Source organism: Haliaeetus albicilla, chromosome 22 (genome assembly GCF_947461875.1).
Source record: "Haliaeetus albicilla chromosome 22, bHalAlb1.1, whole genome shotgun sequence".
Classification (NCBI taxonomy): Eukaryota; Metazoa; Chordata; class Aves; order Accipitriformes; family Accipitridae; genus Haliaeetus; species Haliaeetus albicilla.
The window spans coordinates 26,002,336-26,028,569 of NC_091504.1; the positions used below are offsets into that span (position 1 = coordinate 26,002,336).

Here is a 26,234-nt window from a genome sequence, read left to right on the forward strand (position 1 = left end):
TCATTATTCACATCAAGATCCAGACTAAGCTTCTGGAGAGTCCTTCGTGCAGTGTACCATGGGGCCCTTCCCAGGCCACCACCATTTAAAGGATGTCTGGAAATGACAGGTAAGGCAGCACTAAGGGTCCCAAACTGAGGAACGTGCCCGAGCTGCCCTGCCTCCAGCACGTGCTACAGCCAGCATCTCCTGGCACCATGACTGGCAGCTCCTGGGAACCACCACAATGTGTTACACTGGGAGAGGGCAAGGAAGACAGCACAGGCAGAGGTGGAGCATGAAGACCAGGGACCGGTAACTGTTGGAAACATCCGCAGGAAACAGGGTCATCTCCTTTGTATTATTTTTCTCCAGCAACATAAATTTAGCATAGTTGCTGCTGTATCATACACTGCTGCATCCCATACGATGGCAACATGGATACAGCCATCCATGCAGATGCTTTTGCATCCATGCAAATCCATGTGGAAGGACATTCAAAGGCTCTGTGCATCCTCTCACATATCAGTGAGTGATATCCGCAGCCCTGAGATTTTTTTTTCCTTTAAATTTCTTCTGATTTCCCAATATCTGGTACTCAGGAGTCCAGAAAAATATCTAAACATGGTGCAATCCATCCCAAATAAATGAAGGCCATTTCAACAGGCACCAGAGCCAGCACGTCCTGAATGCTGGAGCTCAGTGGGGATTTTCGCAGCACCATAAAACTCTTCTTTCCCATCTGGGATTCTTTTCCACAGGTAGATGATCCATGTCCCAGGCAGCTTCTGAGTGATCTCTGCTCTTTTTCCCCAACACGTTCCCAATCACCATTCCCTTCCCAGGAGCTAGTCTCCCTTTTCCTCTGCAGTGCATCTCTTGGAAGCAGGCTCACAAGAAGAATATTGTCTCTGGCTTTCTCTTTTATTCGAGGCATGCATTTAAAATGATGCTTTTGTTCCAAATGAATGAGTTGATTCATTCAGAAGTGCAGTTTCTGTTTTTGAATCAGCGGAGCTGTTTATGCTCATAGTGTCCATAAAACTGTTATTTTAGTCCTGACACTGATGCTTATGAATAAAATTTAGATCTCATTCAGAAGTACATTAGCTGTAGCTATTTGGCTTCTTGTTAAAGCATTAATTTTTATTGAGAAGACTACATTGCCAAGCAGCTCCTTCTGCATCTTGCAGCAAACTAAGTACCATAAAGCCTAGACTTCGGTAAGACCAAATTAAAGCATGTGCCCCCCCCCCGGTAGCCTCAGGTCTAAAAGTTCGGTTTGTGGCTGGTTTTGTTCTGCTGCTGGATCACGGTGGGAACTTCCCAGTTACGCTGGGTGAACAGGGGAGACTGGAGCAGATGTGCCATTGCTCAGGAGGAGGTGTTCAGGGTCTGCTGGAGCCATCAGAAAGCTGGCACTGCATTGCTTCTTCATGACGGACTGGATGCCGGGTGTACTGGAGCCAATTAGCTCTCCCATGTATTTATTGCACTTTTTTGCTTGAAGCAAGCTGTTAAATGTCAGAAATACTTTAGCATTTTAGCAGAAAGATAATTTTTTAATAGATTCCACCTACAAAAAGGAGCTGACTGGCAGAATATTAAACTCAGGGAGATTTATTTTTAATCCGTGCCTCCAAACAGCTTGAGATAACCATTTTTGCATTGCTCCTGGCTGATTAATACTGCTGTCCCCTGCCTGTCCTCCTCACTTGGTGCTGTGGCAGCTGTGGCCTCTCACATCCCATTAACCTTGTCTGCAGAAGGGACACCTGGCCAAACTGAAGAATTAGCTCTTGTAATTAGGAATGTAAACATCACACACTGCCTGCTAACATCCCCATGTCCCATCCCTGCCTTCTCCTGGTGCTCGTTAGGGCACGATACCTCCAGCCGGGCTCTTCCCATTATCGACTTCCCACACACCAGCTTCCAGTAGTTTCTAAATTAACAGGCATATAAACCCCAAATCAAGTCAAAAGTAGCTTTAGTTCTTCAAGGGTTGAGATTGGTGTTTTGTCAGTGCTGACTGCACTCTAGGAAAGGGCAGCAGCAGTTGGTAGTGTTTGCCAGGACTGTGTGGTAAGTCTTGTCCTCTTCCTTAGAGGAGCTAATTGGTGCCCTTGACTTGTGTCTGGTACCAGTGGAGCAATAGTATCCTTAGCAGTGGGGATGTTTATATCCTGGTTCTGTAAGCTGATGGCACAGCATCAGGCCAGCATGCCACGTGCTTCCACAGTGAAGCTACCTGAGGTGACACAGGGATGCCCTCTTGCCACCTCTGCTTATGGTCCTACTAGGTTTAATTTTTAGGCTAAGTAGTCTCAGTCTGTTCTCAGTACCAGTAGTAACTCCCTGATGCTGGATGGAGCAATTAAGTCATTGTTTGTAATACAGTAGCTTCTGAAAATTAAGGTGACTTTATTTGTTTCTCAGTAATATAATGAGCTATTTTGAGTGATGCTAGATTTAATGGCTAAATCAATATGTGTATTTAGTGTTAGGCTTTATTTTAGCACTAAGTGACATGAGATAAGCAGACTTAGAGAGTGTTAATTGGTTTGTGTTTAGCATTTACACTAATCAGAGTGTGCAGTGCTGCCCAGGGCTCTTCAGCACTAGTAATTCTGTTTATCCAAACCATGAATTGTTTACTCTATTGACTGGAGTGGCATCAGTCTGTTTTTTCACTTACTTGAATGTTACACTGCATGTGTGAATTTAACGGAGAGTCCTGGCTAAGCCTAAGCTATGCTGCGCATAGTGTGTATGGGGAAAAGATGGCTAAATGAACCCTAAAGAAGACAAAACATTAACAGGCACCTATATGGATGAAGTCACTACATGGAGATTTCAGTATTGCAAGTAAATGGGTTTATTTTCCCTTTGTGGCTGGCATATTTCTCTACCTTCATTTCGAGGGTGTGCATAAGGGAAGATGAGCCTGTGTTCCCCTTCCCAGCTCACTGCCTGCTACAATCAAGACAGAGCTCCTGTCACCCTGTTTATTGGATGAATCCACCAAACCTGCCAAGCCCTCATTACCAGGGTCACAGTGCTCTGTTTTCATGAACCAGACATGGGAGATGGGGTTTATCAGCTGAGATGCTCAGGCTGTGCTGCCCAAGGAGGGTTCCTGCCCAGGTCTGCCAGGTGGTGTGGACGTAGCCTGCAGGGTCTCTCCCAGGCACGAAAGCATATGATGTGCCAGGATCCTCCTCCGCAGTTGTTGCTGAGCTGCCTGGCCCGGGCTCGTGTCCGTCTCGCGCTGACGGGAGCAGATGTCTGGGGAAGAGCCCACTGGAGCATCCTGAGAGCCGATGCCAGTGGCGGCACACCATGGCCAGCCTGCACGCAGGGTATGGCTGCCTTCAAAATGGTTTGGAAACAGACTTGCCACTGGTCTGTTCCCATCACCTGGCTCTTTTTTAATAGAGTTGCTTTTGGATCATTTAATTTTTATCTAAACATTTGCTTCCCAGCTGAGGTTTTGGAGAGCACAGCTCTGAGCCCCTGGAAATAGAGCTGTCTGCTGGAAGCGCTGACAACCCTTTCTGGGTTGCTGGAAGCTGCCTCCTGAGCCATTCCCAGGGACCTTCCCTGCTGCAGACCCAGTGCTCGCTCTGTTACCAAACCCCTTCCCCTTGCAGTGGGGCAGGTACGACTTACAGACACTGGTGGCTTGTGCAGAGCCTGCAATGTTGTTCCTGCAGCAAGGATGTTCTGTATAAGGAAGGTCACATGTGCCACAGGCTACTCCTTCTCCTGGCTGCTCTAAGCTGTACTGAGAGGTAGAACAAGATGAAATCCCTTTTATTTTGCAAAGTGCTATTTTATTGATTTCTGCCAAACAACCCCTAATTCGGTCATGGTGCCCCTCCAGTGCTGCTGCCCGGGAGGGGAGTGTGTGGCCACGTGCAGCGGGGGAACAGGGGGGAAAGCCCAGAGTCGCTGTTATCTGGAGCTGCAGCAGCATTTTGACAGTTCCTGAGATGGACGTTAAATCACTTCTGCGAGGGAGAGTGAAGGGATGTCACTCGGGCTCAGAGAGGAAGCTCTGCTGTACCGATTGCACTGACTGTGTGATCCGAGTCAGAATGAGAATCATAAATCTTGATTATTCTCTGTCTCAGCTGATTTGAACCAAATGCCTTGGACAGGGATATAGTTCACATCTCGCTGAAAACTGCAAAAAACTGATTAAATGTACAAACTGATATAAATAGCACTCTATCTGTGTTAATGCCCAAACTGTCACTGCCTGGAGAGAGGATCCTGTGTGGATGGGGCTCTGTCCCAGCCCAGAACAGCTTCCTGGGTATTTTCAGAGGCGGCTTTCTCCCCACTGCCATTTATTTTAGTACTTTGTTCCTGCGATGCTGGCTGTTATTATGATGCTGTCAATTACAGCTGGCATCTCTGATTCTGATTGCACTTTGCTTACAATTAAGCATCCTATAGAAAAATGGAAATGCTGGGTCATTAACATAAAGTAATAATAAGGTAAACCGTTCAATTATGGAGGAAAAAACATTTTGAATAATAAGGATATTGTATGCCTAAAAGACATTCATATGCCAGTGTATTACCATTTTTGCATACATAATAAATGAACTTAAACCCCAAAATAATCGACAGAAGCAAATAATAAATAGCTGTGCCCTCGGCAACAGCCTGGCTGGCATTGCTCCCTCCTGGGGCAGAAGAGCAGCTCCTGGATGGGAACGGAGGAGTCTCAGATCTGTGCAGTCCTTGGTGGTTACTTTGGGGGATGCCTTGGCCACCGTGGGGCTTGTCTGATGCTGGGACCAAGATGGTGCAGTGTCACCTCTAAATGCCTCGAGGGTGCTCTGGGGACTCAGAACTGACACAGCCAGCTTGCCTGGGGTGCTGAGCGGGAGAGATGGGAGGCTGCAGGGAAGAGGCAGTAAAGGGGGCTGGGGTGGTGGTGTTCACTGCTGCCTGGTAATGGCGAGGGAGGGCAGCGGGGCTCTGCCCAGGGCATGTGCTGGGCACCTGGGGCTGGATGCGAACACTGCCCTGCTGTAGATTAAAAAGTGGGATACTGTGTTTTGGACAGCTGGGAGGTTAATGCAGTCGGGAAGACCTGGCCCCCAGTGTCTATGTGGAGAGGTTTGGGACTGGCTTTGCTACCTCCAGCATCTGTTGTCGCCTCCCTGCCAGAGCCTGTCCTCCTCAGCCCTCTCCTCCTCCCCGCCTGCTCCTGCGTTCAGCCGCTCTGCCTGTGGCACCAGTGGGCCTGCACGGACCCGTCTTGTCTACAACTAGAAATAAGACAAGTAGTTGCACAAGCTTGAAGACTGGGGGGCTGCGCTTCTGACCAGCCAGGAACTCCTATGGCCACCTTTACTGGTGGTTTTGTGTCAGACCTTTCTATGCTGGTGGGCTGAGGGTCCTTCTCCTTCCCCTGGCTGCCAGCGTTGCAGGAGCTCAGCAGCAGGATGTGTACAATTACTTTTGTTATTCAACCTGTTCTGCAGATATCGTTCCTCTGTTGTCCCTCCGTAACAATTCCCAGCCTTTTAGCTGTTGATGGCTTGCCTATTACTCTGGCACTGTGTTAGGATAACATCCAGATACATCTGAAGTGTGGAATTTATTTACTGTTTTTCCCTGAAAAGCTTTTAGCATGATACAGCAGCAGTACTTTCACTTAGGCAGCTGTTATTGTCAGGGTTTTTTTCTTGGTAGAAGTAAATTTTCCAGAAGATGAAAAAGGACTCCTCACAATGTATAGCTCCATACTACTACATTTTAATATTCTATTTTCATGGCCTTCCTTCTCAGGAAGGGGTGATCTTTGGGAAACAGGAATGGTTTGATCTGCCCAGTTGAGTGAAATCAGTATTTAAAGTGAACTGGACTGTGTGTATAGCACTCTGTTCCTCAGCTGTATCTTTTCCATATCAAACTGGCTTTTCCAGGAACCGCAGCCAGCAATATCAATAGCATGTATTATCAACAGTCTTGAAACTTCCACAGATATTACTTAGCAATCAGCAAGGCAAAGCTGGATGGAGATGCTTCTGCGTGGGTGCCTGCGCAGTTCCGCACAGACGCCTGCAAGCCGTGTTCGGGGCAGGAGGACGTGGCCGGCTGCACTGGGGCTCCTCCTGCTGCATGTCTGAGGTGAGTTCCCACCTTGGGAATGGGTCTTCCCAAGCAAGTGGGAAGGGAAGGTCTGCGATGGCCTGCTGCCAACAACGTGCACTGGATCTAGTGTTTCGGAGAGGATTTCTGTCCTGCAGGCATAGGCCAACACATTTATCGGCATTTCACGTAGTTCATGCCCGTTTTATCTGCGGGCGTGCTGGGAACTGGCACGTGGGCAGGCACGGCTGCAGTCCTGCGGCTTTCCCGAGGTTGCGGAGTGGACTGGGACAGCCAGGGGAGCACGTGCATGCTTGTATGTGCTTCAGCTTAGCTGGCCTCTCAGCGCTGCTTGGGCACCAGCGTGCAAGGGGAAGGCGGAGGGAGCCCGGTGCCCCTGCCAAGCCCCGGGTACCGACCCCTGGCAGGGGCTGCTCCTGCCCGAGCTCGGGGAGCGGGGGCTGCAAACGGCTTTCCAGGCCAATCCAGGCGGAGACAGCTCTGCAGCACACAGTAGGTTCGGCTGATCTCAGAGACGGGCAGTGAGGTTAGCTTGCTTGTGTCAGGGACTTTCCCCCCCAGGAGGTTTTCATCCCACTCCAGCTGTATTAGTACTTTCCAAGCAGGTGTAGGGAAGGTGCTCCACCCTGCTCCCTTCTGCTCTGCCGCGGTCCTCACTCAGCCCCATACTGAGCATTAGCACGTGCGTTCCCAGAGCCTGGAGGTGCAGGTGACACCCTCGGGTTGGCCACGTCTTCTGAGCAGGCAGGGGAACGGGAGTGGGGAGAAACAGGAGCACCGCCGTGCTTTGGAGGACCCACTTGGCAGAGCAAGCTGCCTGTGACTGAGACATGGTATTGGGACACCCCAAGTTTTTCAGAGCTAGTTTGTATTTATTTGCTCATTAAAGAGCTGCTGTTTGCTCCCCAAACTATCTGAACTCCTTCTGCAAGACCAAGCCTCCCTTGAGTGTGGAGCTCGCCATGGTTACACACAGTCCTGAGGGTGGGCATGCTTCTTTTTGGGATGGCTGCTTGCTTTCTTAGCCCTAGGATTTATACCAAGTCATGGATGTCCAGGTCTTTTCCCTTCCTCCTATGACAGTGAAAAATGAATGAACTACCACTCAAGGGACATGTACCCATACATTGAAGGGAAACCTGGACTCGGAACAGCCTACCTTGACGTGAACATCCTCGGTGAAAGGAGGCAGGACTCGCCACTGCCTCTGTCAGCAAGCCCCGGTTCCAGCACGTGTGTGAGAGGCAGGGCACTTAGACTAGTGCTGCTTTGCTATATCTGTGATTAATTGTGATGGGTTGACCCTGGCTGGACGCCAGGCGCCCACCAAAGCCGTTCTATCACTCCCCCATCCTCAGCTGGACAGGGGAGAGAAAAATATAACAAAAACTTGCGGGTCGAGATAAGGACAGGAGAGATCATTCACTAATTACCATCACGGGCAAAACAGACTCAGCTTAGGGAAAATTAGCTCACTTTTTATTACAAATCAGCCAGAGTAAGGTAAATGAGAAATAAAACGAAATCTCAGAACACCTTCCCTCCACCCCTCCCTTCTTCCCGGGCACAACTTCACTCCCGGATTTCTCCACCAAGCCCCCCCAGCGGCACAAGGGGGACAGGGATGGGGTTTACAGTCATCACATGTTATCTTCTGCCGCTTCACCTCCTCAGGGCGAGGGCTCATCACACTCTTCCCCTGCTCCAACGTGGGGTCCCACCCACGGGAGACAGTCCTCCACGAACTTTCTCCAACGTGGGCCATTCCCACGGGCTGCAGTTCTTCACGAACTGCTCCAGCATGGGTCCTTTCCACGGTGTGCAGTCCTTCAGGCACAGACTGCTCCAGCGTGGGTCCCCCACGGGGTCACAAGTCCTGCCAGAAAACCTGCTCCGTGGGCTCCTCTCTCCACAGATCCGCAGGTCCTGCCAGGAACCTGCTCCAGCGCAGGGTTCCCACGGGGTCACAGCCTCCTTCAGGAACCCACCTGCTCCGGCGTGGGGTCCTCCACGGGCTGCAGGTGGATATCTGCCCCACCATGGACCTCCCTGGACTGCAGGGGGACAGCCTGCCTCACCAGGGTCTTCACCACGGGCTGCAGGGGAATCTTCGCTCCGGCGCCTGGAGCATCTTCTCCCCCTCCTTCTGCACTGACCTTGGTGTCCGCAGGCTTGTTTCTCTTACATGTTCTCACTCCTCTCTCCCGTGGCTGTTTTTTTGCATCCCAACTTTTTTTTCCTTCTTAAAAATGTTATCACAGAGGCGTTACCACTATCACTGATTGGCTCGGCCTTGGCCAGCGGCGGGTCCATCTTAGAACCGGCTGGTATGGGCTCGCTCTCTCTCGAACACAGGGGAAGCTTCCAGCAGCTTCTTACAGGAGCCACCCCTGTAACCCCCCCCGCTACCAAAACCTTGCCACATAAAACCAATACATTAATACAGTAATTAAATCTGGTAGATGACACTGAGATATTCCCAGTGAATAGGATCACAGCACTTCTGGAGAGAACGGTAGTGAGGCTTCGTCAAAACAGTTTTGACTGCAGTGGTGTTAGAAATATGCATTTCCAGCCTTTTTCACAACTTGTTTCATGGCTGAGCACCGACCAACAATAAATCTTACACTAAAATTGGAGAGACTGGGCCAAATTTATGCCTGGTAAAACCAGTGTCACACCGAACACACATCTCCATCCACAGGACTGAGATTGCTTTGCACAGTCGAAGCCAAGTGGTGCCGAGGGCCGTGCTTGTGAGCCACCCGAGACGGTGTGTGCCAGTGCAGATGTGCCGAGCACTTCCAGCTGTGCCAGGAGCTTGCAGAGCTCTGGTGGCTCTTCCTAGGCAGGCTGCTGGACCAGGCCAGGCAGCTCAGGAGTCAGGACACCCCTATGCATTCACCGTGGCTGCTGGTGAGGAAGGCGGTGGTTAAGGGCACCCCCCATTAGGAAAGCGGTAAAATCATAGCAGCACTGTCTAATCTGAGGCTGTCCAATTTGTGTGTGAGCTGTGCAGTCAGATGGGCAAGGGATTTCAGCACAAGGCAACAGCCATATCCCAGAGGAGATCCACTTGAGCAAAGAACAGAAGAAAGCAAGATTTAGCATTAAGATCATAATTTCAGATTGCATTGTGCGAGCATCAACAATCTATATACATGAGAGTCTTTGGGGAACACAATGCTGTAATAGCTATACAAGCCAGCCTGAACAGCGAGGGTTATTTTTAATTGCAACTGAATGGATCTAACCTTGTGATGTCTGTTCACAAAGCATTGCTGGATTAATACAGGTTCCATAGTTGCTTCTGCTAAAATACTTTAATGGATCAGCTTAGTTCTCTGCTCCATGATTATAGCATTCTTACCCGCCTATCATGCATGAGCCAGATGGTCCCAGTGAAATCAGAGCTTATTTATATTTTTGTCTGCTACTCAGCCAGCTGCCCACTGATTTTGTTGCATAGTGGTAGGAGGAGAGGAGGGTTCCTGGGTGAAGTTCACCCACCTCTTTCCCTAGACCCGGTATCTCCCTCACCTCCTAAAATGCATCAAAGGAACCATGGAAGGGTTTTCTCCCCAGGGCTGCCTGGGAGGCTTGCCTGGCTGGCTGTGGAGGGCAGCCATGCTCCCACGGCAGCAGTGCAGCACTGTCTCCTGGCATGGATTCATCTGCTTCCCAGTGCACACGGGGATGTTTTCAGTTCTATTGGCAATGAGAGCCATTAAGAAGGTACAAGTACTAAAGAGATCCTGAGCAATGCCTATAAAATCTCTGAATCCCTGACAGAATCAATAGCAGGCTCTCAGGAGTAACTTCTTATCCGGGCCAACTTAAGCACATGCCAATGAGTCGTTAAAGATTTTGCTTTTTATGGAGACACAGAATCCCTTTCATTGCGATTGTTGGACTCCAGACTGGGCGAGACGATGAAAAATCACATTAGAAATAGACTGTACTCCAAAGGCATTTTCCTCAGCGTCTGGGAGGGCGGCTCGAATGGTGCGGCATCCTTCCTCCAGACGCGTGCCCAGCCAATGCCGGCGGTGCCCTGTGAGCCTGGGCTGCCTGCACCGTCGCCGGAGGGGAGCACTGTCCTTTGCGGTTTGTTGCAACGAGAGGCACGGACCCCTCTGGCCACGTCTGCGAGGAAGGCAGAGGTGGAGGAGCAGGAGAGGGAAGGAGAGAGCTGGGGAGCCGTGTCCCATGAAGTGGAGGTCCCAAGGCTGGACCTGGGATGCAGCCGAGCCCCTGCGGTGTCCTGAGCTGTGCCCCGCTACGCACGCTTGCCTCCTCTTGGATAACTTTGCTATTGACACAATTTCCAATTTGGCATTTTGGTTACCGTAGCAACTTGATGCTGCCATTCTCTGATCAGATCAGCTCGCCGTCAGTCAACACCGCGTTAGCACCTGCGTTGGTATGGCAACGCAGGACCATTCTCCATCCTGGCTGAGCTGCTGCGGGAGGGATGGCTCCAGGCGGCCCCGAGGGCAGCGGCAGCACTGGGGGCACAGTTGGCCCTGCTGCGGGGCAGTGAGATGCTCCCAAGCCTAGGCTGCTCCTTATTCCCCTGGCTGCAGCGGGAGCCGGGGCTGCCCCCTGCTCCGGCCGTAGTGTCCTGGGCTCCCGAGTCCTGCAACGGCCTGGGAGACGCTGGGGAGAAGCTCAGCGGGGACGTGGCTGGCACGGAGCAAGGAAGTGTCCTTGCAGTCTCAGACTGCCCCTCATGAGAGTGTTTTGCGTGGACACCAAATGGCTTTGCAAACTTTGGGACAAGGGAAAGCTGCTCATCTTGGAGAGCGAAACCAATGGTCCCCAGGCAGCCCTTAATTTGGGGTATTAAGTCCTGCAAGAGCAGAGCTCAAGTCACAGAGAAGGGTGGTTCACCCCCTTCTCCCACAGCCACCACCTCCAAACCATTAAACTCTTTCAGTGAGCCTCCTGGGGGAGATTTGTTTTGCTTTAGCCCCAGTCTGAACTGGCACCCACTTTTCTGAATGCGCTTTACAATTTGCGTTTAATGTTTTTTAACAGACATGTGCAAGCCATTTGAATTAGAGCAGTATGAATCTATTAGGCAGCGACAGATGCAAGTTTTGTGTCTCTTATTAGAAGGGATTGGATTCTGAGGTTTAGTGATGTGCAAAGGATTGGACTTTGGAGAGATTAAAATTATTTTCAGCGTTAAGCACAATATTTCTAAGCTAATGCACTCAGTCTTGAATATAGATTCACAGACCAAAAAGATTATAAAACATTAAACCTATGTAAATTCAGCTGTAAATTTATGTTTGAACAAATTCAACGAGAGATTTGACTTGGGGGCTTACAGCAAATAGGTTCTGCTTTTAATGCGTATTGCAGTCTTCGGTTGCAATGCCATTCTCCCCTTGAAAGTCCCACGCCTGCTGAATTACTGGTAGGTCACAGTTGACAGCTCAAGCGATTATACCAGAATGTGTTAATAATAAAAAGGAAAATGACTTCATGTTTGTCTTTTCAGAAGACAAAAGCAGATGTTTGCTTTACCCTGAGGAGCAGCAGAGATGAGCTCCATGGGCAGGTGACACTGTTGCAGCACCTGGCCGTTGCCTCTTTTGGATAGCAATCGTGCAAATCCGTGTCCTTCTCTGCGGTTCTCCAAGCCCTGGGAGTTGCTGTGAACTTTTTTCTCTTGTTGAGAACATGAAAATACAGTTACAAAGACTCCTTTTTAGTGGGATTGCAGGAAACCTGCAACATCGTGAACAAGCTGCCTACACAGAGATAAATGACAGCTGTGACTGAAGGAATAAACAAGATAATCTGGATTTAAATAAACCACAAGGGGATTTTGGCAACATGCAAATTCACAAATTTATAAAATGTATCCTTTGAAAATAAAGAGCTTGTCTGAAGCCAGCAGTTAAGAACAATTACTACAGCACATTTTCCCAATGAGGGCTTAGAGCTGGCCTTTGCCACAAACCGGAGGAGAGTGGGAGCCAGATGTCCTGCCCATCGCCGCACAGCCTCTGGGTGCCAGTTTTATGCACAGAGAAAAAAACTTGAAGAAGGGACGCAGTGAGTCCCCTGTCCAACTGGGGAGCTGCAGGAGCGGTGGGGGTGCTGGGGAGCACACAGAGCAACGTGGCCCTCCTTAGCTGCCAGGCCACAGCACTGAGGAATGAACAGGAAAGGAGAGAAATATCAAAAGCCCAAGCAAGCACCCAATAATACATATTTGATCATCTGCTTGGAGGACCAGGTAATTCCTGGATCCAAGTCCAGGAATGGCAATAAAAGTTTCATTTTGACATTGCACAGCACAGAGATGCTGCTACCAAAAAGCATGAAGAAATGACGCCCATCCCTGTAACGGAGCAAAGGAGTCATTAACGCAGGATGGCGGTGGAACTCCTTCCAGTGGCTTGTTGTCATTGCCCCCCTTTTTCAGATAGGTAGTGATGGAGACAGAGGAGGGGCAGGAGGTGAGTAGAGGCCAGTGGCAGGGCCATGGGTAGCCGTGTCCCATTCCAACGCTTTACCTCCAGGGCTGCTCTGCAGAGGTGCATCAGGCGTGGTCAGCAGCGTGGCATCGAAAGGGGAAGGAACGCTGCAAGAAAAACCAAAGCGTGTCCAAGAGGCTGTGCAGTCCTCTCCAGGAGCAGAGCCCTGGCGCAGCACTGCAAATTGCTCTGCAGCAGCCACCGGAGGAGAGCGATCCGGAGCGTCGCATCCTGCCCAAGCACGCGGAGCTGGTTAGCATTCTGTCGGCACGCGCGCAATTAGGGCCAGAGCACATGGCAGCAGCTCTGTGAAGGTTAACTGCTCTGAGAAGTACTCGTGCCGTGCCAGAGACTCGGCTGCTCCAGGTTTAACACCCTTGTTATTCTCGACAACAGGAGCCGGTGGTGCCGTGTATTGTTCTCTGCTGCGCGCTTGGCAACAGCTATTGTGTGCAGCAGGACATGTGCAGGACGCGCTGGTTCTTGGGGCTGACAGGCTCAAGCCTCCTTCACAGCTGCCTTTGCACAGTGGGAGCTCAGCAAGGCAGTCCGTATGCCTGCCTAGGAAAGGCAGCACTCAGAAGGTAACTCTGAAACAAGGCAGAATTTGGGAAAAAGCATTTCTGTGCCTGCATCCCAGAGCTGCAGTAGTTCTGGTGCTCTGCAGGGCCGGGGTGCCTCGAGGACACACTGCAGCTCCCAATGTTATCCTTAAAACCATACAGCAAAAGCTGAATCTGCTTTTCCTCCTCTTTTCCTTGATCGCTACTTCCCTGCTGTCTCTTCTCAGTGTCAACCTATCTATCCATTTGTCTTTATTGTGCATGGAATTAAACACAGTCCTTAAATGTGGCAACACTTTCAGATTATTAGCTCTGCAATTTCTTGGCTCCTGTTTATTGTGATAACATCATCTGAAGGGGCTGTTGTAATTAATAGTTTGTTCGTGCTTCTTTTATAAACCCCTGGTGTGTTTGTTTTATACTTGAACATCAGCCACTAACACTTGCTTCCAGTGTATTGTCTGAAGTGTCCCCACCACAGAGAAAAGGCTTAGAGGTTTGGGGGTTTTTTTGCAACAGCTTATTGAAACCATAATTTAAAGTAAAGACTAAGTAAGTATAATATTAAAGGCAAGACAGAGGAGACCAAAATCCTTGTTTACAAAACTGTCTGTGAAGGAGCTATTGCCATGGCATGGCAGTGCCTGGAAGGAGAGGGAGCCCCGCTCCTGGCTGTCACCCAGCCCCTGCGAGCGGCAGGATGGGCAGGCACGGCAGGATGGGCAGGTGCGGCAGCATGGGTGAAGGAGAGCAGCAGTATTTTCTCTGAATTCTGATTAATTTTTATCTCTTTTAAAGCATTGTCATCTAAAAACCCACAAATCACAGCCACAATCCATAATACAGAGCAAACGAAGGCTTGTGCAAGCACCAGGTCCCTGGGTACCTGCCCAAATGTCCCAGGGGCTGCAGACAGCTCGCAGTGCCAGGGAGATGCTGGTTGCGGGGAGCCAGATCAAATGCACTACAAATACTATCAGTAACACCCTCCGGTCTCATTGCACAGCCAGAGCATTGGCACAAGGGGCAAGGGCCCAGCCAGCCCCCGTTTGCTCTGAGCTTTTAGTTTGAGACTGCACAGGCACTTATTTGCAGAACAGCATCTTGTCAGCTAGGAGAGAGACCAGATACAAAGATGTATTACAAAAAAACAATAAGCTAGTGGCTGTGGCTAGACCAATTCACACTGCAGCCGAGGTGCTAAGTAGCAGCGAGTGGTGATAACTAAGCCCGGGAGCTCCCCCCGGCCCCTCTGCTCCCCAGGCTCCTTGCTGCAGAGCAGATGTGCTGGTGGAGGCAATGCTCCGGGTGGGCTGGGGCAGGTCTGCCTCTGCGATGCAGAGGGTCAGAGCAGACAACAGCAATGGTCCCCTCGAGCCCTATTGCCTGAGAGTCCATTGCTTGAAGTCTAGCAGAGCTTTTGGCATCTCATAGTTGCCACATTTTGACATTTGACAGCCTGTTGCATGCTGCCAGGGTGTCTGACTCTGAGGAGCTGTCGTGGTTTAACCCCAGCCAGCAACTAAGCACCACACAGCCGCTCACTCACTTCCCCCTCCAAATGGGATCGGGGAGAGAATTGGAAAAGAAAGTAAAACTCGTGGGTTGAGATAAAGAGAGTTTAATAGGACAGAAAGGAAGAAAATAATAATAAAATGACAATAATAATAATAATAATAAAAGAATTGGAATATACAAAACAAGTGATGCACAATGCAATTGCTTACCACTTGCCCAGTTAGTTCCTGAGCAGCAATCTGCCCCCCCCCCCCAGCCAACTCCCCCCAGTTTATATACTGGGCGTGATGTCACATGGTATGGAATACCCCTTTAGCCAGTTTGGGCCAGCTGCCCCGGCTGTGTTCCCTCCCAGCTTCTTGCGCCCCTCCAGCCTTCTTGCTGGCTGGGCATGAGAAGCTGAAAAATCTTTGACTTAGTATAAACACTACTTAGCAACAACTGAAAGCATCAATGTGTTACCAACGTTCTTCTCATACTGTATCCAAAACACAACACTATTCCAGCTACTAGAAAGAAAATGAACTCTATCCCAGCCAAAACCAGAACAGGAGCATACACCAGCCAATTCTGCCTTTGCTGGTCCCTCCTTCTGCTCAGACAATTGCATAGGAAACCCAGCTTATCCTGTCTGAGACAGCACAAACAAATGTGCGGTGCTGATGCACAGTGTTGGGGTAATTGAACACCACAGGGTGATGGTGTTTGGTGCTTGCCTGACAGTCCAACACCATTTGCAAGGCAGAAGGACTTTTACACGCTGCTCCTTCTCCTGTTACCCAGTCCACTGCTGTCTCAGCTGATGCTCTCTTCACTCAAATATCAGAGCTGCCTCTTCCCGTTTCCCGTAGTGCCACACGCCACAGGTTCACTGCAATCCTGTTGGTCTGGTTTCATGCTCTTGTCTCAAAGCACTGATCCAAGCTCCCAGCAGCAGCCACAGGAGCAGTAATGACAGCCCCAGGTCGGCACTCCCCAGAGCTTTGACCCCGTTATCAGCTCAGGATCAAACATGCCCCTGGCCTGGAAGGGATGCTTTGGGAGAACCTGGAGGGAATGGAGACCTTAGGTATTCCTGTGGAGAACTGGCAAAGGGAGCATCAGAGCTGGTCCAGCCCCTTCAAGCTTTACCATGGTGTAAAATGAAGGTTGGGATAAAGGGAGGAGGTGGAGAGCTCCGTACTCCCACCCTTGCGGAGCAGGACAGCAGTGAATATAGAGCCGGCATGAAGGATAAACACTTGTCAAGCGCTGAGGAACAAGTCTATGGACCCTGTTGCTGCTTGATGTCATTGAGCAGCGAACTTAGCAAGACACAGGAGGGACTGGACACCTCTGTGCATGTTAACCTTATCTAGAGTTGCCGCTAACTACAGAGATTGAAAAGCGATATTAAAACTTTCTGCTTCAGGACTCATTAAATCTTCAGTGATTGATAGCAATCAGGAGGAAAGGAGCATGGGCAGAGTAATCCCATAGCTGGTTGAGAGATTCTCCGTCCTTCCTTGGGGGCTCCCATTTACTGCCTGGTGTCAAAGACAGGCGACCTGGCAGGAAAACTCCCAGTCACCACCCAGGCTGTGGTACCTCTGTCCCTGGGGGCTGGCAGCTCCGGTACTCTGGAGGTGCTCTGGGTGTTAGCACAGGACAGCAAGCAGGAGGGTAAAATGTGGTCTGCAGCTAGGTTGTGATAGAATCTGTTAAAAAGGAAATGCATACAAATTACTAGCTATAACTGATGATAAAATAACTATTTTGTGGAGCAAGGAACAGAAGAGTAACACATTGATTTTGGTAATTAATGGTTCAATAGAAACCTGTTCTAGGAATGCCCTGGGCAAAGTCACTGGATTGGAAGCGCCTTTATTCCCTGGTCTGTTCTTTGCCTCACTCCTCCACGTGTTCTCCGAGGCTGATTGCACAGCCCCGAGGACAGCCACAGGCGCTGGCTCCTGCAGCTCGGCTGCCACTCCTCCTCGCAGGCTCCTACTCTTTCTCTGGAAGGTCTTTGGGGCAGAGATTTTGGCTCAGCCTGTGTGCAGTGCTCATCCCAACAGGGCTGGAAACTGCCTCCAGCCACTGCTAAAGTGGTTTCCAGTGCCAGATGCTGCCCTAAGCGCTGGAGCGTGGACTCTGGTGAGATCGATGTAGCACCACACCTGAGTCACGCTAGCTGGAGGAGCAGGTTGCAACATGCAGACGACTGCAATGGCTAAACCTCAGACAGCACAGCCAGGAGTGGCATTGCCTCCTGGCATCTGGGTGGATGATGGATGGTGCAGCAGCAGACGGCAGCGCTGCGAGAACTCTGCCAGGTTAGGGCTAGATCAGATGTGGGGGGAGAACCGCAGCCAGCAATATCACTGTGCTGCTCGTGCCTCTCCAGGCAAGCGAGTGAGTGCAGCAGAGGGTGGTGACAGTGGGGAGTGATTGAGCCCCTGCGGCTGAGTGTGTTCGGAGCAAAACGCCTGATCCAAACAGAGAGCCTGGTAGCAGGGAAATGGAGTCATTGTTCAGAGGTCCTTGCTGGCCTGCTCTTCGGTGCCGTTTCTCTAAACAGCTTTTACAAGATAGTTTAGCTTGCCGCGTTGGCTGCTGGCACGGGCTCAGGGCTGGGTCCCACCAGTGAGCCGCAGCTGCGATGCTGGGCCCGGGGTGTCTGGTGCTGCTGTGGGGAAGCGATGCCCTGTGATCGTGGCCCTCGTCCTTGCTGGAGGTGGATTGCTCCCCCTCCTCCACTGCCGGCAATTAGCACCCGGGCTGCAGAGTGGTCGCACAGAGCAGTGCTGCCTGGAGCTGCCCCCAGCAGCCCCCAGCCCTGCTCCCGTTCAGACCCTAGCTCTCCTCCTTCCTTTCACCACTCTGTCACATCAAGACCGAGACCTAGTTTCCATGCAGAAATTTTAGCCTTTTGGCTCCAAGTTTGTTAAGCAATATTTAAAAAATAAAAAATCAAACAGGAAATTTTACACAGCCACGCTTGGATTTTGTGGGCAATGCAGAAAGGACTGGTGCACTGCAAGCTTGCTGTGCATGTGAAGGCAGTGCCTGCCAAGGCCAGTGAGTGGGACTCTGCAGTGGGGATATTTCTGCAGTGGGTCATATCCTGAAATTGAGGGTTATCTTTGGCCGGTTGCTCTCAAGACATGCTGCTGAGTGAATGCAATTTCCATGGGAATACAAACACCAGTCAGAATCATGCAGAGACTGAGCAGTCAGGTCAGCCCCGGTGCAGCCCTAGGAGCTTGGCAGGATGCCCTTGCAGGGTCGGTCCCCAGCCACTGCTCCCTGCGGCCAGTGGTGCCAGTGCCCAGCTGGCTGCTGCCCCCGGCCATGGCGGCAAGCTGGAGCGTGGGTACTGTGTGGCGCTGGGGAGGGGAAACCCTGGTCTGGCCATCAGTGATGCTCTCCTGTCTGTCAGACACTTTTGGAGAGCAGCCCGGAGCACTTCTGCTCCAGCCCTCCTTGGGGCAAGTGCTGCCTGCCCACGTGCTCAACCTCCCAGTCTCATTTTCTGTGCATGTCCCTTGCACCACTCCCTTACACAACCACAGGGCTCAGCCGAAGGGCACCCTATTTGTACAGCAGTGGGCACCTGAGGACTCACTCCCTGATCATGCTGTGGGCCTTGCTGTGATGTGGATAGCCATAAAAGATGCTTCCTTCCCTCAGGGCTGTTAAATCCGGGTGCTGGATCCCCCCCAGGAAAGCCAGTCTGTAATTCTGCAGCATCTGCAGTCCCCAAGTGCTTGCATCCCTCTTAATTTGTTCAGGCTTTTCTTAAAGGAAAAATACCTCAACATGCATCGTTGCACCTGATCCATGCTCCTTGTGTATCACTGCTACTCAAATGGCTGATGCAAGGCAAGGACAAAGCACCAAAGTGCTCCGGTCAGAAGGCAGGACTGCAGACGCCCCGCCATGTTGGGAAGGCAGCTCTGGCAGGGCACGACGCTGGAGCGATGAGCTCCCTGGCAGGGCCTGGCCACCGGCACGCTGGCCCTGAAACAGGTGAGCTGGAGTCCTGCAGCCCTGCTCCCCACAAACCCCCATTGCCAGGACTCAGCTAGAGATTTTTCAACAGGAAAGATGCTGACTGCAGGAGAGGGGGAGCCATGGGACCCGCTGGCCTCTTCACCCAAAAATGCTGAAGGCGCAAGCAGCCCTGTGGCAGCACCAAACCCACCTTTGCTCTTGCCTTGACAGGAGACCCAGCACCTCCTCCAGCAGCACCTTGGCAAAACAAGCCCAGCTGGATGGATTACACCAGCAGTAAATACACAAATTACGGAGAGGTTTAAAGCAAGCTGATGCATTTAGCAGTCACAAAGACGAGGCAACACTGACAGGCAAATCTAGCTGGGCCTTGCCTGACAGCCACTTCTGCTTGCAGACTTCAGCTGCATAATTCCTGAAATGGCTGTTTCCTGCGGCTCAGCGGTTTGATGTCAGCATCGCTGCGGTCGACAGTGCCCAAGGTGCTCTTACAGGACCATTTCCAGCCTATTCACATTGTTTTCTCACCGTATGTTGGTACTAAAAATAGTTGCAATATGAAGGGATAATCCTGTAAGACCCCGAGCATCGCCATCCTCTGTGTCTGCTGCAGGAGACCCAGCCACTGCCGCAAGTGCTTCCTGCGATTAGTGACACCGCTCCTCCTCATGCCTCCCAGGCAGCAGCACCATCAGGGACCGCATCTTCACGGCACATTAGTCAACAACAGGTTAAATTATGCTTTGTGTGGGTGTGCCTAGGTGCAAGTATTTGAGAAGCTTAAGATAAAAATATTGTTAAAACACACTTAAGAAGCAGCCAATACTGTGCCTTTACCCTTTGAACAGGTACACTGTGGGTACAGAAAGCCTTGAATGGGCGCGCTCTGACAGACGCGGCTGTACACGCAGCCGCTGCAGCTCCGTGGCCTCCTGCGTTGTCTCACCTCACCCGGTGCTGGGAAGGGTGGCGGGGGCTGGCAGCGCTTCCCCCACACTGCCTGGGTCAGCGCCTGCACGGGGTCACCACTGGCAGGCGAGGCGGGTGTTCTGCAGCTTTTGGGATCCAGACAGTTTCCCACTCGGGCATCTCTATTGCAGGTGACATAGCGGGTGCCGGAGTGGAGCCCTGGGGGCAGGGGGCACGGGCGCAGGGCTAGGGCTGGCCACGGCCATGGCCACGGCTACGGCCACGGTGCGTGCAGGAGCAGGAGAGGGGTAGCTGCCTGGCTTGTGGCACTGCCCTCCAGCCTCTCCAGCACTCAGCAGCCGAGGAGGTGTGAAGGAGGCTGTAATGCTCTTGCAGGGACATCATTTAATACCTTCCAGCTTGCTATGATAATCTTTAACTGGGGGCAGCTGGGACAAGCATTTACCTCTTCATTTTCTTAGATATAAATGCTATCTTGCTGCAGTTTCATTTTACAATATGGTAATATGCTATCCAGGAAAGTCTTGCTACATGCTAATTTATCCAGTAGGCAAATTCCTTTTGGCTAATAAAAGTGCTTGCACAGGAAGCTCAAAACCCAGCAGCAATTAATTATTGACAGAGCATGTGAATTAGAGATAAAAGAAAAGTCATTCTTTCTCACACACAAGATAGTAAATAAATTTAATTATTGTACTAGAAGCAAGGGATCTTATTCTGTATTAAGTTTTATTAGCTGAGACATTTAAAAGCATGTCATCATAACAAAAAGGTCTTGTGTAATCCTAACTGCACCACTCTGGTACAAGGCTCTGAAGTGAATAGGCTTAATTGAGCAAATGGAAGCAGATGGCTTGCTGAACAGACAGGTATTGTACAGGTTTATTGTCAATTAACTTTTGTCTACATATGCCTATGGCAAATTGACTGTATAATGTGTTACCAAGGCTGATTTAACACTGCAGGTGCCCACCATGTCCAGGGTCCGAGAAGAAACAAAGCCAGAAGTGCTTTGGTCCCTGGGGCCCACAGGTGTGGCAGCATCCCTCCTTCTGAACATCCCGACAACACCTGCATGGGGCAGGAGGGACGCTGAGGTGTCTGGCCGTGCCTGGCACCTTGCTAACCACCCGTCCTCTGCTTCTGCGCAGGAACGTGATGCCCAAGACGCTGGACGGCCAGATCACCATGGAGAAGACCCCCAGCTACTTCGTGACCAACGAGGCCCCCAGGCGCATTCACTCCATGGCCAAGGACACGAAGCTGATCGTGGTGGTGAGAAACCCGGTCACACGGGCCATCTCGGACTACACGCAGACGCTCTCCAAGAAGCCAGAGATCCCCACCTTCGAGGTGCTGGCCTTCAAGAACCGGACCCTGGGGCTGATCGATGCCTCCTGGAGCGCAATCCGCATCGGGATCTATGCCCTGCACTTGGAGAACTGGCTCCAGTACTTCCCCCTCTCCCAAATCCTTTTTGTCAGTGGTGAGAGGCTCATCACTGACCCAGCTGGGGAAATGGCTAAGGTCCAGGACTTCTTAGGCCTCAAGAGGATTGTGACAGAGAAACATTTTTATTTTAATAAAACCAAGGGGTTCCCCTGTCTAAAGAAGCCAGAGGACAGCAGTGCTCCCCGGTGCTTGGGCAAGTCCAAGGGTCGAACTCACCCCAAAATAGACCCAGACGTCATCCACAGACTGCGGAAGTTTTACAAACCCTTCAATGTCATGTTTTACCAAATGACGGGCCAAGATTTCCAGTGGGAGCAGGAAGAAAGTGATAAGTAGAACCATGAAATCAGGAAAAAAGTTATTTTCTTTTGAGATGCAAATCATCATTAGAGACCCAAAAGTCACTCGAGGCTAGAGGCTCAGCCTTGTGAGTGCAAGACTCTTGCGCTGTCAGGGTTGCAGCCAAAGCTGCCCCACATTTCCAGCTCTGAAACCTTAGTGGCACATCACCTTGGGTTGCATTTGGGCTCTCCCCCCTGTCATGCTGAGGGGGATCAGGGGGTGGGTGCGAGGAGGAGGAGGCAGAGGGAGCAGGGTTCCTCAGGGTGATGGGATGCTTCGTGTCGACATTTCACTGCTGATGTCCCCCTCGCAGCCAGGCAGGCAGGACCAGCACCACCTGCCATGGCTAGCAGAGTGGGAGGGTGGCTCACAAAACCCCACAACATGGGGAAAAACCCATAGATTTGATTTCTCCTGCCCTGGCTGTTAGTTTTGCCCAGCAGCATCAGATCTGGTAAATTCAGGACACGTGCATTCACATGCACACTGGTATTTGTGTGTGGAAGGAATAAAGCCAGTTATGCTGCAAAGGAACTATGTACAGAAACTTCATTTGCACCAGACATTTCAATTACTTGTTGCACTAAAACTAGTATTTACCAAGTGCCACAAAACACCTGGGCCCAATTCTCCTCTGACTGATGGGTGTATCGCCACTGTTGGAAGAGAGTCGTTCCTGCTTTGCTGGGCTGCTCAGTGAGATCAGAACCGGGGCCTCCCTCGGACTCCCACGCTCCTCCTGGAAGCCGTACCGAAGGCCATTCCCAGGCATCCACTCGCAGTGAGCAGGGGTCTCACCGCCCAGCCAGGCTGCTGAGGTGTGTTGCGGAGCCATGTGTGCCCATGCAGCACCCCCCAGCAAGGCCGTGCTGTGCCCTGCTCCGTGGTTTGGAGCCAGGCGTTCCTGGTGGGAACCGAGAGGCTGACTATAGGGCAGAGGCATGGGGGACAGCCCCAGCGTAGAGTCTGGGCAGGGCTGACTGTCGGAGCCCCTGGCACTGCCCTTCATTTGCACCTTGAAAACGAGAGCTCTGCTGCTTGTTGTTGACAGCCAGGTTTGCAAAATGGGGAAGCAGCCTTCATCTTTACTTCAGAATTACAAAAGAGCAATTAATTCCCAGGGCGAGTGCTGCTCTGTGCAAAAAAATGTGTGCTTTCTAGTGGAAATGACCACGTCAACCAAATTTGCAAATCCTGGTAGAAACTGTAGAATAAACCCATATCCCAACTGGATCCTCCAGCAACGTGATGAGAGCTGCATGCTGGAACCAGTGGAGAGCAGGCCACCAGCACTTTGACACAGCTGCGCCTTTTCCATCTCCATTACTGAGAGAAAAACAGAAAGAGAGGGAACAAAAGGAAGAATGCAGATCTCCTGTTGCTGAAATGTTCCCTTCGCATGGGTGATTTCTAAGGGCACTCAAATATTGCTGGCTGCTTTCTTTGTTTTAACGAGTGGTAAGAATGCCTCCCTGGTGGAGCATAGCTGTGTGTGAGTCCCCTGTCCCCTTTCAGGTGGGTCCCTGGCTGTTGGAAAGCAGCAGAGATGCAGTGTGAGATCGCTGTGGGAGGACCAAGACTCAGTTTTGATTAAGGTGGCAAGAAATCCCTGCTGATCCAGCTAACCAAATGAAATCACTGTTACGTTGGGTAACAAGCTGAACCTGCTTTGAGTTTCATGGCCTGTTGTGTGGTTCATTATGCCATGAAGTGGTGCTGGTGCCTTGGAGTGGATGAAAAAGAGCTGAAGCCATTTGGAAAATTTACACCATGGGCCATGCTGGAGGGGCACCGCAAGGTCCCTGCTAACATCACATCAGTTCCTATTAGCCTGATTAGATTTAAAAACAGCTCCTGACATAACATAGCTTTTCACAGTCCCACAAATCCTGAAATTATTACATGAAAATTGGAAGTATGTAATAGGAATAATTTTACAGTGTTTCACACATTATTAAAATGTCAGATCAGATCCTAAGTGAAAACTGTTGTTACACAATTTGGTGCAAGCTCAGTGGATTCAGTTGGAGGATGAGGGGCTTATTGAGGCCCAGTGTCCAGGCTCCTCACCAGAGGGATATCCAGAAATTTTTCCCTGTTCCCAGCATGCTGCAGCCCCGACGCTGCAGTGGGCTGGCCCTGACAGTGCTGAGCGGAGCCTGCCAGTGGAGACGGCGGGACCGGCGGCCCTGGCTGCCTGCCGGAGGGGCTTGGCTCCGGCAGGACGCCATCCCAGGTCGTGGCTTGGCTGGGACCTGGCAGGTTGGCAGCTGCACGCAACCCCAGCTGTTAACGGCCATCAGCACGGCACTGCGCATTGCCTTTGTGGCGAAAGCTTGGACTCTCTCAGCCCCCATCCACAGCTTAACCAGGAGCAGGTCTTCACCGAGCAAGGTCTTCTTGAGCTTGAAAGAGCCCCTGAGAACCCCTGTCCCCAGCCAGCAGGTCTCCCTGCACACCCCAGCCTTGGTCTGGTCTGGTCCGGCCCAAGCACTGCCCTGTGTCTGTCTCCCTGGGTGGCTCGGGCTGGCTTCTCCCGGGAAGAGCCTCTGGTCCCCGACTGCCATCAAGCCACCGTCAATCTTCTCATCGTGCCCCTCGCTGGAGGGACAGGAGGTCTGAAAACGCATGTTTGTCTGAGAATTATGACCCAATGAAGCACCCCCTTAGGGAGGTCATGGCGTGCGGCGGGGCCGGGCAGGAGCATCTGTCCTGCGCTGGGACGAAGCACAGTTGCACCTGGGGCCCAGTCCTGGAGCTGGAACAAGGCCCTGGAGCAGGGATGCGGAGGAGGGTCCTGCAGGAGGGCTCCCAGCGCAGGGCTCCAGAGCAGGACGCAGCCGGCCCCGGGCCCCGGGCCCCCCAGGAGGGGCCACCCGATGGTTTACAGAAGCAGGTCGGGTGGTGGGAGGTGCTGCACCTGGCCCGGACTCTCGCTCCTGTTCGTTCTGCCATATATTCAGAGGTTTATTTTTTATATTGGCTGCAATCTCCAGCTCGGGAGGAGCCACCGAGCGCCTGGCGGCAGAGGAGGCCCCACTCTTCCACCCCTGAGCGGCTGCCCCACAGACACCGACCGCCCCAGCACGATGGGATGGGACCCCCTCCCCTCCCCAGGGGCCACCACAGCACCACCGGCCCCTTCGCAGCGCTGGAAGGGAGCGGGGCGCGCCAGCCACCCACCCTGGGGCGGGTGGGGGGCACGGGCGGCACAGGGGGGGCCTCTGGGGTCGTTTATTCTCTTTTCTGTTTTTCTGAAATGCACCCCGTGTCTGCCGTGCTAATGCAGGGGCTTGACAGGGGAATTATTTTCTATCTGGCCGGAGAGTGGCCTGCCAAATGAGAGTGAGTCAGGTTAATAACACTTTTTTTTTAAACTATTCAAATGTCAGCATTAGAATACACAGGAAATTGAATTTTGTATTTGATTTCAATTAACAAAGCATAAATTATATTTAATTTTATACACAGACTGGGTGATTCATTGTTCTGGAAAAGCTGGTACTTTATGGTTCAGAGACTGGAAATGGAGAGTTAATCTTTTCTGAAACCAAACTGCTGTGCTGTCGCCTCCTCCCAAACGCGTCTCTGTCTGTCGGTGTCACTCTGTACCTGAACAGTATGAAAATCCTGAACTGAACACTTGAACCCACAGCACTAACAATAAAACATTGTAGCAGCTGCATTTCTCTGCTCCATTTCTCCCAGCCCCGCCAGCAGCACCAACACCCAGCAAGTGGCAGACCCATGGCAGCCACTGGCCATGACCTGCCACCAGCCAGCCCAGCCCTGAGCAGCTGCTCTGACCTGCTCCGCAGGATGCGGCCCCACGGGTGCCAAAGGGGCCAGGGGAAGGCGCATGCCACAGCCGGGACCAGGACCAGGACCAGGACCAGGACCGCCTGGGCCAGCACCCAGCCTGCAGGGTCGCAGGCATGGGGGAGTTTCCAACCCATTGGGCAGCATCCCCAGAGATGTCCTGCATGAGATCAGGTCAGGGACCCATGGAGAGCACAATCCCTGCTTTCCTCTGCAGGCAGGGACCAGCCACTGGCCCCCAGACCCAGGACTGCCTCATCTGGGGACAGCAGGCTTGTTCCTGCGGTGGGGGGGCAGCAGGATGTGCCCCTCCGGTGGGGGACAGGAGGATTGTCCCTGCGGTGGTGGGCAGCTTTCCTCGTTGGCCTCACAGCTCGGGGTGCACCTCCCAAGGTCACAAAGAACAAATCCCTGAGCAATGCCTGGGAAGTTTCACTTGCTGCTGATTAAGGATAAATCAGTGGGTAATAAAAGGAGAGAGAGGGCTGGCTGCCAGGCAAAGAAATTAGGGGGAAAAATTTTTTATCTTATTTTGTGTGCATAATTTCCTGCTAGTTTGAAAAAACCTATTTCACAGCACGGCCCTATTGTGTCATCTGATAAAAACCACTGAAAAACTTTTATCAACAAAATTAGGAAGTAGTGAACTATAAAATTGCTAATTATTTTCTAGTAAATTTACTTTTAAATAACTTTAGACACCAATTACAGGCACCATTAAGCACCATTAACACTGGGTATATTTACCAAACAAGGATGGAATACTTATTATTCAAATCAAGATCATTTTGGTGTAGATTTTGCTGTTTGGAAAGCAGTCCCCTCTTACCAGATGTTTAAAAAGTCATCAGAAGATCAATTACACCTCAAATGTAGTCAGATTCCTAATATTTGAATTGTGGCATGATATAATTCAGCCCTTGAAGAAAACACCTGTGTGAGCAGGGACCGTAACACCGAGGAGCTGCCCCAGCGGTGCCTGCACGGGACCAGGGCCAATGTGCTC

General features: G+C 51.4%; 1 protein-coding gene across 1 annotated transcript in view; it reads left to right on the plus strand.

Annotated features, from left to right (window-relative positions):
* Positions 1–25,094, plus strand: part of HS3ST4 (heparan sulfate-glucosamine 3-sulfotransferase 4) — a 70,348-nt gene extending 45,254 nt beyond the window's left edge. Inside the window, exon 2 of the mRNA XM_069810604.1 lies at positions 20,767–25,094. Within this exon, the coding sequence (XP_069666705.1) occupies positions 20,767–21,403 (637 nt within the window). The 3' untranslated portion in view covers positions 21,404–25,094. The remainder of the gene's footprint in view (positions 1–20,766) is intronic.
* The last annotated feature ends 1,140 nt before the right edge of the window (positions 25,095–26,234 follow it).